We start from the raw sequence: 11,325 nt of genomic DNA on the forward strand, positions 1-11,325 counted from the left end.
ATAGGTCAAGATGTTAAACAATTGCCATGACATTTTAGGTATTTGTAAGGTGTCTGTGCATGTTACATGATGCTGACAACTATTCAGAATGTCATGTCACCTTATCTCATTAGAATGGGGATTTACATAATGTATTAAATTCATTAGCCTTATCCAACAGAGCAGTCTGTTTTTCACAGCTATTAATCTTTCATAAATTACAGTGTATTCATTTCACCCGAGATGCACCCTGCTTAGTAGACTGTAATGTGTTTATGTGAGTGTTTACAAATACTGCATGAGGAAGGAAAAGCTATGAGTTAGGACTGCAGAATGCCAAAGAAGACCATGTTTCATGATATACTGCTTCTATACAGCTTTGGTGTGGAGCTATTAAGTCTATAGCTGAAAAATGGCCCCTCAGCATCAGTAGCAACAGGTAAAGTAATATTTTAGCACCTGTCCTCCTCCGACTGTGTAGGTTGTGAGCAGACTGCAGAAAATTACATAACAGCAGCACAAATCAAAGGCTTTCCTTCTCACCCCAATGATTCTATAACAGCAGCATTGGATATGTGACCTCTAATCATTACAGCACACAAATGTCATGAGTATAACTGCTAAACCAACATCAATAGAGACATTAACCTTGTGGTTCACTGGGACAGGGTATAGGAAAGAGCTGAAAAAACAATGTTGACTAAGAAAATGTTAGTCACTTGATTTCAACCAAAAGGAAGTCAAATCATCAGGAGTAGATTTTACATTTGCCTCAATAACACTCATCACTTGTGCATTGCCTCAGGAAAATCACTTTGTGAGACTCAACAGTAGAGGGCAGCCAAGGACAATTTAAAAGCCGAGGTGCCTTCAAGCAGCAAACACCAACCAGCAGCTCCCAAAGGTCAAAGGGCAGATCCTTACCAGCATTGACTATGGCATCCACCTCCAAGACGGTAATATCTCCTTTGTAGAGAGATACTTTATTTCTTGGGCCTCCTCCATCTGTCAGCTCCTTCACCTCCTCTTTGTCATTGGCTAAAAAAAAAAAAAGAAGATAACTTGAACTTATTGCATTAATGTAAGCACATTAACATGATTTCTTCCTAGTAGAGTAATACGGAGTAGTTTCATGAATGGCTTTTAAAAGACACAATCATAACTTAAACAGGCAGGTGTTGATGAAGAAATAAAAAAGACACAATGCATCCATTATTCCCATTTCATTTATAAAATAAATTCATTTAAATACAATAAGAGTGGACGTTAATGTACGTACTGTAATATCATTTGAGCACCATGGATTTTCAATCAAAACATGAATATTTGTAGTCACCTTTGTCCTATTCCTTATTCCATATAGTACACTTGTTAATGATGTGATGCAGTGTTTTGATCATTTCTATGAAATAGTCAATGATTAGGATTAAAAGCCTGGAAAGTTTAGACAGGACTATTTTGTAGAGTAGCCTCCTTTCAGAGTCGAGCCAAGAAATGTTAATAACCAAGGAGCTGTGAATCAGCAATTCTGTTTCATACTGCTTCTCAGGGGAAATAAATCAGCTAAGATCCTCCCAGACTGCCCTCAAACGTTATTATACCTTGTTTCATTTAGAAAACACACCACAGCAGTTGTGTGAATATCACCAAGCACTCCTAAACAAAGTAGCATCAACTTCACTGAACATCAATTGATGACTATGTCTAAATTGAAACATGTTATTTAAAAAAGGCAGATATGATTCAAAAATATATATTGCTGCTGAATATCAAAGCATGCTGCTACTTAAACAAAAAATGGAACCCTGTTTTCTGAAACTTTATCAGGTGTGCTTGTTGTTTTCAAGATGAAACCTGTAAAACAGTTATAGAACAAGCCATAATGCTAATGGCTGCTGTTATTGAGTTACAGTAGCTACTACTAAAGTAACTTTGTAGCATCTCTTGCTATCTTTTAGAACGAGTATTCAAGAACATTCTGTAAATCCTATGAAACTTACTTTTCTCTACACACTGGAACAACAACTTGAGCATGTATTGGTTTGTGGATGTTCTTAAGCTGTTATTGTTGGTAGACAACTAACATTGCCAGAGCTTTAATTAAGAAGAGTGTTTCTCTCGGTTTTATTTATCGATTCTCTGTGGTTTTTGCATAGTTTATCACACATTTACAAATCAAATTTCCCCCAGCATCCACATTTTATCCAAAGGGTTTACATTGATGTGAAACCTTTTGTTCCAATACATCAATCTTGGTGGCGTCTAGGTCTTTTTCTTTTTGAGATGGCTTTACTTACTGAGAAGTCATGGTTAAAATGGTGCTTAGTGTAGTTCATTTTGTCTGTCAAGCAAAGTTAAAGTTCATAAAGGTAAGAAAATGATAATTTGATAGTTTATACTCAATATCTGATCAAATAGACTATAGTCGAATTCAAATGTTAGGAAGACATTAACAACATTTGCATATGGGGAAAAATGTTTCCATATAAGTATATATACACATATATACACACACACACACACAATACAAGTATGGATAAATGCGCAATAATGGGCAAAATACTTTAAAAAAACAACATTTAAAAACAGTGAACCTAGCCACCAGAATGATTGAATACTCAGGTTTCTGCTTGGCTGTGTCAACAGAGCCGTAATGCGTTTTATCAGCAACACCCAGCTCAGCAAAAACAAGCAGTCCTTCTTACGTCTAGTTTCCTCCCTCCAGGCTGGGATCTTGTCCAAAGATATAAAATCTTGACGACGATACTCCTTGCGTCTCTCCTCTCGATCTAGACGGAGCAGTCTCTCTGTGGATGAAAGAAACAATATATTCAAGAGAGAAAAAAGCTGGACCAAATGAAGAATTAAAGAGATAGAGGGAAATAGACTTGGTACTTGCACCGACAGCTATTAACAAAATAAATGTATTTTCAGAAACGGTCACAAATTAACTGCAACCTTCTGTGTCTTTTTTTTTTTTATGTCCTACCAAAGTTTTCCAGCATTATTCCTTGACTTTAACGGACCACCACCAACAGGACAGTTGCTGCTCCGGCACCGATTGAGTCTCACTGCTCCAGCTCCACACCTTCCTGGCTCTCTAAAATGCCTCGATGAAAAATGTGACCTCTAATGAAGTGATATCTAATAATATGATCCCATTCCCTTTCAACTCTCTTAGTCCAAGTTCACAATGAGCAATGAAAGAGGACCCCTGGAGATAGTTAGTCATTTGAGTGTGGCTCAAACGCACTTCAGTAGTGTTGCTGCTTGCCGTGTGAGGGTTCTGAAAACAAGTATTCTAGTTAGATGACAGTCTAGCTAACTTACTACATCAGTGGCTCTCAGCCATGGAGTGGATGCTCTTCTTCAAATCAGCGCCACCTGTTGATTTAACTCATTAGTTCTAATTCTTTTTTGGATGTGGTTGTGTTAAATTGAAACTGCGTGTTTGTTATAGTAAAATTGTGCATACAGTACCCTTGCGTCTCAAGGGTAATCTCAAATGAGAACCACTGGACTATGTAACCCCGTTACTAAGCTTCTTCCCATTCTAAACTGTGTGAAAATGGTACTGCTCTGCACCTGCATTAAGTTGTATGTGACTTAGTTTATTATCTATCGTTGGCTAACAAACCGAAGAGTGAGACTTTCAAACTGTGTCCATAACGGATGGATCTACAGTATATTGATACATTGACTTTGTCAGAACTACCAACAATTCAAACATTTTAATAGAACTGTCAACCGCCACCAAAACTCCTAATTGTGACACACAACTCTAACCATCTATGTTCATTCATGAATGACCCTTATGAAATGCTTCAGGTGAAGTAGAATCCAGACATATTTCTCTTCTAGTCAGGAGTCGTTTACAGCAGGGGTTCCCAACCTTTATTGTGCCAAGGACCGGCAGATACATTAAAAAAAAAATCGCGGACCGGTTGTCAATTTTAACTGATTTTAATATTTACTCACCACCAGCAGGTAGCAACAGAGGCTAATTGTATGTAACAGCCTGAACAAATACTAGAACAATATGCATCCAAAACATATTAACAACATTTAAAAAAGAACCGGTGTCATTTTTTGGTTTTTCAGAAAAACGGAAAACCAAAAAACCGACGTTATTCAATTTTTAAACCAAAACGGGAAAACAGATAAATCAACGTTTTGGTTTTGTTTGTATGATTTACGGATAATCCAGTGATGGGCAAACGAGGAGAAGGCGCATTATGAAGGAGGGAGGTGTGTGTGTGTGTGTGTGTGTGTGTGTGTGTGTGTGTGTGTGTGTGTGTGTGTGTGTGTGTGTGTGTGTGTGTGTGTGTGTGTGTGTGTGTGTGTGTGTGTGTGTGTGTGTGTGTGTGTGTGTGTGTGTGTGTCCCATCCCGTCACATATTGACGGACGGTCAGGGCCCCTCCCCGTCACTCTATTACGTACAGGGTACCCCTTGGAAGTCAGGCTTCTACGGGCAGGGCGTCCCATAGACCTTCATTGCGGACAGCGGACCCCTTGACAGTCAGGCTTCTACGGGCAGGGCGTCCCATAGACCTTCATAGCGGACAGCGGACCCCTTGACAGTCAGGCTTCTACGGGCAGGGCGTCCCATAGACCTTCATTGCGGACAGCGGACCCCTTGACAGTCAGGCTTCTACGGGCAGGGCGTCCCATAGACCTTCATAGACCACGTGATCAACAACAATGGCCGAACTTCATGTTATTCTCGGTGGAAAATGCCTATTTTAAGGTTCATTTGGCCATTAAAATGCGTTTTGATGTCATTTTATGCGAGTAATATGAGTTTTTATTTCTGATTATTTGTGCAGTACATGTACATGATGTTTAGTTTGCTAGTTATGACGAAGATTACTTCATGAATGTGTACACATTCATGGTTGCTTAAGTGTTTTTGGTGGAAATGTGTTTTTTCACAGCAAAGTCACCCTCTGTACTTGGACTTATTGGGAGAATCTAAAGAACATCCCAAATATTCATTTAGGTCTTTATTTTAGACCTTTAGTGTTGCCGTCTGTGAGGAAAATAAATGGGGCTCAGAGCCTCAGGATACTGAAATCTGTATTTTTTAAATCTTTTTTTACTTCTAATTTGTTATTCTTTTCAAAATAACACAATGTTATTTACTCACCAATAACACACAATTATCCTTGCTTTTATTTATTGGTTTAATTCCATAATCTCGGGCTTTTTTGCCGTCCGTCAAGAACTGAATTTCAAAATAAAAATAACCGGAAACAGACGTAGGCATTTCGAGCGATTACCCAAGATCCTCAGCTATGGTTTAAGCTCGCTGATTGGATGTTTTAGCCGCAATGCATGCTGGGATTTGGTGTTTATATTATATGAAATCCGAAAACATTTTAAAAGAATAAAATACTTAATTCCGAGTGCTCTTGCTTTTCTCTTTGAAAGTCATCACGTAACGGCATTGTAATACACGGTTCGGCTGCATTACATATTACAGATCTGCCGTAGTTCTTTATTTATAGAGCCCTGATGAGAAGACCTTTGGAAAAACGGAAGAAATGCCGCCGAAACTGAATACTTGACGTGGATCATAAATATATCAACAATTAAACAACATCTTCAATTTCTCTTCACACAATACGTCTCCTTGCAGTATCAAAAATGCCAAATGCAGATAACATGGTTAGCTCAGGGTTGCCAACTCTCACGCATCTGGCGTGTGACACACGCTTTCACTCTCAATCTCACGCTGCCCAAACTATTCTCACGCCAAAAAACAAGAATACCGAAGACTAGAAACGGTTTTGAAAACTGTTGTGACGTAGTGATCGTCTTCTCAATAGAACATCTTTGATAATGTCTTCTGGCCAATCAGAATCAAGATAACGGCGTGGTGTTGTTGCAGGAAGTCCCGACAGAGAATACTTTTGGATAGAAATCAACACGTAATGAAATAAGACCCCACGGTTTTGATGATTGATAGGTGTGTGGGCTGTCTTTCATTTTGACACACAGAACAATGGGGGCTATCCACTCTTATCCACAATGTAAAGTCATTCACAGCCTCTTCTCTCTGTGAGGAGCAGCAGGTTCAGCTTTCAGAACAAAGTAACAAAAAACTAAAATGGCCTTCATTTTTTTTTTTAAATATGGCTAATAGATTTATTTATTTTTCTTCTCAAGAGAGTACCAGAATGTGTATTTTATGTTAGTATTTCAAAAAATCTCCTGGGGGAGAATCCCCCCAGACCCCCCTGCAGGGGTTGGGTTTTCAGCATGTTAACTCTTTCACCTGTGGAGAAATTGCAGGATTGGCTCCAGGTCGCCCTTTTTATTTACTACAAGACAAATGTGCCTTTTTATTTCATACAGTTCAATTTGGATTGAGACAGGGAAATAATCTAACCCTCACGCGTGGCGTTTCACTGTCAAGGGGAGCGTGTATGTAATTACATTGCAAATACTGACTTGAGCCCCACCACTGTATGGGTTAGCCCTACCATGGATTACCCAACAAAAATACTCTCTCGCAGCTGCCGACCCGTATTGCGCAAGCGCAGATCTAAGATCCAGTAGAAATTATAAAAAAGTAAAAGTCTGCTGCTTATTGTTCTACTAGGCCAAAATAGAGTGTGTTAATTAACATATTTGGCAGTTTGGAGTAAGTCTGTAGATTTGTTTGTGTGTGTGTTTCATGTATGGGCCTCTCACGATAATTAATTTTGTTGGATACATTTTCCCGGAAATTATTGCGATAAACGATAATATTGTCGGCACCGTTGTATGACCATTTTAGACCACTGACATAATGATAATATATAATAATAATTCAAGTACATCCTTTCAAACTGCTAGTCACATCCTCATGTAAATGGAAATGTATCGAGTTCATTTTTATTTATCGTACGATAAGTCAATTAAGTGCTTATCGCGACAGGCACACAATAAAACAGTGGAAACAAACATGTGTTTGACTTTCATTAGTGAATGAAACTTTGTGCCCTTTATAGTCTGTGTCCAATATTGTGTATTTGTATATATTGTATAGCCTATATATCCTATATATATGCTAAGGTCCCGCTACTGACACGATAGCAGTCATTTCGTGCGCATATGTGTAATCAAACCCATGATATCAAAATCTCACTCCAGCCAGGTACCCAAAGTTGGCAACCCTGGGTTAGCTTGCACTGCTAGGTTTCTATATGAAAGTATGTTTAGTGAATATACTGTATGTATAGTTTAGTTTTATATTGCATTACTGGAATAACCTATATTCATGCTAGTATATTTGTTTATGTTAAACAGGAATAAAATATATTTCAAAATACAATAGTGATACATATTGTGATGCTAACTGTTCTTACAATATTAAGTCATTGTTGGATTTGGACACGTGTAGAAAGTGTTGTGGTTGCATGAGTTTGTTTGGTTTTAAGATGAACTACTGCTGAGCGGAACAGTTTTGAAAAAATGAACTCGATATAAAGAAATATGTTCCCAATTCTAACTTTTAAGCCATCTCTAGTTAGCTAAGCTGCTGTGTCACAAGTTTGAGTCATTCTTGTTATCCCGTTTTGATTTGAAATAAATTCCAACATAAGTGGCAGCTTCCTAATGTTTCTCAAAACAACAATGGCCTGTTCTGAAAAGTATCATCCTTAGTTCATGCCTCCTAAAACCTCCCCTCTATGAAACAGTTTAAGCAACTGGATTGGAAACAACAGTACACAGAAAAATCAAGTTCTCTAAAGCAAAATGTTGACGTCTAAGCTTTGATGCTTTCATAACAACAACAACAACAGAGACTTATAATCTTCCCCTAAATATTAAGGCAGTCGATGCGGACCAAGTTATGAAGAGAAATACAAGGATCCTAAGTGGATCTTATGGCAACATACTGCAGTATATCACGCTATAATTAAAAGGTATTCCCGCATTTAGGGATATCCATTCTATCTCTAATGTATTTTCTCTCCCTCTTGCCCACTCCTGCCATTCCCAAGGTTGCTTTTATTCTACATGGATGAATAAAGAGGCAGTTCTTCTGAGGTTGAACACAGCAAAGCTCTCTGGAGTTAAGCGCTTTGTCACTCTGCTGAACAAATCGCTGTTGAAGAAAGCCCAAAGCTTGGATAGGATGCCATGAGAACAGTCTGGGCCCAAAATGTGCTTTATTAAATATGAGTAACACAATTGTGTTCCCGGGGGAATAACTGCGAAGTGCCATCTTTTTTTTCTTCTGTACTTGGTGAGTACTGGATGGGATGGCCCTTCACTCATCACCACCACAAAATAATAGTGATAACAAATACAATTAGATGTGTCTAATTCCATCTCACTTAATGTAGCTTTTTACTATTTATATCCAATGTAATGTTTCTTATTTAGTTTGGTTTGTTTAAAAAAGTTATCCAAATTCAGAATAGACGGCATCCTGCAACCCTGTATGTTTTAGCCAATTTTTAAATAATGTTCATTTTACCAACCCAATTTACAATAATTTAACATTTTTAGTAGTGCTTCTCGCACCAACAGACAAACTAGTTAAAAAATAATAACATTAAATTCCTTACATTTCAGAGTTTCTCCTATTCACATTTTGACTAGCCTTGATCTCCTCTTAATGCAATTTGAGCTAGAGGGGTGTATGCTCAGAATATGAAATCTGACTTACTTTGATGTTCATTACATGCTGCTACCTGCTCAAACTGGAAATGGTTAGCTAAGATTAATTATTACCTTTGCTCAGAGAATTGAAATGACCATGATAGAAATGTTCCCATACATTTATAAAAAAATAAAAAGCTTGTGAGTGAACAGGTTTGAAAGTGAGACGACTCAACTGCTGCAGTATTTCACATGAAAAACTAGCCGGCATCAAAACTATTTGAATCACTAACTCCTCAAAAATATCAGCAATAATTAGAAACAATTCAAGTTCATAATTGAGGCTACAATAATTCTGAACAGAAGCCAGGGCTGGATATTGTCTGAATCAGTAGTTCACTTCAGCAAGTGTAATATTATGGAATACAGTTCGATAACGTTGAAATACATTGTCATGTACTGTCGGACCACAGGTGGAATGAATAATCTTAATGATGGCTACTAGTAGAAAGGCCCTTGTGTTATGCATGCTCAGTGACCAGTGTTGGGACTAACACGTAAAAAGTAACGCGTTACTGTAACGCCGTTATTTTCGGCAGTAACTAGTACTCTAACGCATTGCTTTTTAAATGCAGTAACTCAGTTACCGTTACTACATGGTGCGTTACTCCGTTACTCCGTTAGTTTTTTATATAGTCAACAGCCAGGCGAACAGAGATGAGAACTGTACTTAAGTACTTGAGTAAATGTACTTAGATACTTCCTGTGTCACATGTGGAGACGGGCTGTGGGCGTGTTTGTGTTGTTTACTAACAAGACTATCATGGCGGCGGCGGAGCTCAAGTCTAGTTTCTCCACCTGGAGATATTCTCACTATTTCACTTTTGTCGAGCACAAAGAAAATAACGTTTTAGTTAAATGTAAGTTGTGTCTTGGCGGGTCAAAGATCCTATCTACTGCCCAAACCAGTCATTCAAATCTCTTAAAACATCTGCAAAAACAACATGCTGGGACGAAGCTAGTAGCTAAGAACACAGAGACTCAGCCGACGCCACTCCACCTCCACCTAAGCAACAGCGGCTGGATTTTAACCAAGGGACTGCTAGCCAGGGAAAAGTCGATAAAGCCATTGCACGGTATGTTGTAGAACACATGCAGGCTATTGCTACAGTGGAGTCACCCGCTTTCAGGGAGCTAGTTAGCATGATAGCATGTCCGGGCGGCACACGGCATATGGGACGGAAAACTTTTTCCAACTACCTGGAGAAAGAATATACAAAAATGGAAAGCCAGCTAATATCGATGCAATCCAGATTGCATATAAGGCATGTCAAGTCGATCAACAGATTGTATTATTCTTCAATGCAATAACAGTACTGAAATGAAGGCTATAAGGGCATTAATGGGAGCCCTTTTTTCAAGTAACTAAAACGTTACTTTTCACAGTAACGCATTACTTTTGGGTGTAGGTAACTGGTAAAGTAACTGAGTTACTTTTGACATGAAGTAACTAGTAATGGTAACTAGTTACTGGTTTTCAGTAACTAGCACAACACTGTCAGTGACACGTGTACAATGTGGCATAAATGAAATTGAGCTCTCCCTAATTCGTCTGATAACACCTGTGCTGAACCTACTGGGACAAGTGAACACATCTACAATGAGAAAAGCTCCACTGTGTCAAGAATCAAATATCTTATAAATATAGATAGAGTTAGCATAAATTCCTTGAGAACAACAGGTATATCCTGTTCATGTTTCTGAAACTGAAATAATTTGGAGTCAAGGAAGCGAGTCTCAGTGTTATGTGTCATGGGCAACTTTCACTTTGAAAGACATTATTAAGCACGTCTTAAACCTTTATACGTTATGTGTCTTTGTTTTGCTACGGCGTGTCTGCTGCTACAGGAATATGATGTAGCAGAGAAGTAGAGGGAGCTACTGTTGGTGTATCACACAGGTGGAAGGCAGGATATGTTAGTTATGAGTAGTCTAAGGGACAAAAATATGCGGGAGCCTTACGTTTAAGCTAATAATCAGGCAAGAAGCACTATGTGAACAGTGTTGCTGGCGAATGTCAAACATGCATTACGGCAGCTAAACAGAGGCGCACATCATTATAACATCTGTACAGTGACCGTGTTTTGTCCAACGGATAGTCTAGATAGTAAAGTAGTGTCACGGCAACACGGAGAAGACCGAAAGAGTGGCTGTCCATTTACTGGCATGGTTGAATTCATGCTGTCTGCCATAGAGATGATAATAGCCCCATTCTCCCCAAAACATGCCTTACCTTTTTCAGTCTTCCAGTCCTTTTTCTTTTTGCTCATGCTGCCGGAATGGTTTGACTTCGAATGGTTGTTTTTTGAGTGTGACAACCCCAGGCTCACAGTGAACAGTGCTCAGGGGAAAAACTGGAATGTAAAGTGAAACAGCCTCTGGACGGTTGTCTCACCTGTGAAGCTGTCAAATTGCTATGGACCTCAGCCGGTTCAACCTACCGTGAGTGCGCCGTAAAATATGTGTACGAATTCCGGCTTAATGATTGGATGTGGAAAACAGGGAAGTGGGCACGCGATTGGTCTGGCCAATGAGTCAATCATATAAGGTCCGCGCGCAGGGGAGGGGAGGCAGGGTAGGTTGTTTCCGGCGGTGCATCCTCCTGGCGTGTGAGGTGTTTGGCTAGTAACGCCGGGCCACTCGGATGTAAACTGCACAGAGTTGAGTCTGCTTTGAGTCACTGCAAGTAA

The 11,325-nt window shown here is 39.1% G+C and overlaps 1 protein-coding gene across 2 annotated transcripts in view; it reads right to left on the bottom strand.

Moving 5' to 3' along the window:
- The window catches only part of macrod2 (mono-ADP ribosylhydrolase 2), a 435,942-nt gene extending 424,853 nt beyond the window's left edge, over window positions 1–11,089 (bottom strand). For both annotated transcript variants that reach the window (XM_034227004.1, XM_034227002.1), the window contains exons 1-3: window positions 10,869–11,089; window positions 2,685–2,786; window positions 904–1,017 (exon numbers count right to left, since the gene is read on the bottom strand). In XM_034227004.1, the coding sequence (XP_034082895.1) occupies window positions 904–1,017; window positions 2,685–2,786; window positions 10,869–10,905 (253 nt within the window). In that variant the 5' untranslated portion in view covers window positions 10,906–11,089. The remainder of the gene's footprint in view (window positions 1–903; window positions 1,018–2,684; window positions 2,787–10,868) is intronic.
- Between the last annotated feature and the right edge of the window lie 236 nt (window positions 11,090–11,325).

The sequence above is a fragment of the Gymnodraco acuticeps genome, unplaced genomic scaffold (assembly GCF_902827175.1).
Source record: "Gymnodraco acuticeps unplaced genomic scaffold, fGymAcu1.1, whole genome shotgun sequence".
NCBI classification, from domain to species: domain Eukaryota; kingdom Metazoa; phylum Chordata; class Actinopteri; order Perciformes; family Bathydraconidae; genus Gymnodraco; species Gymnodraco acuticeps.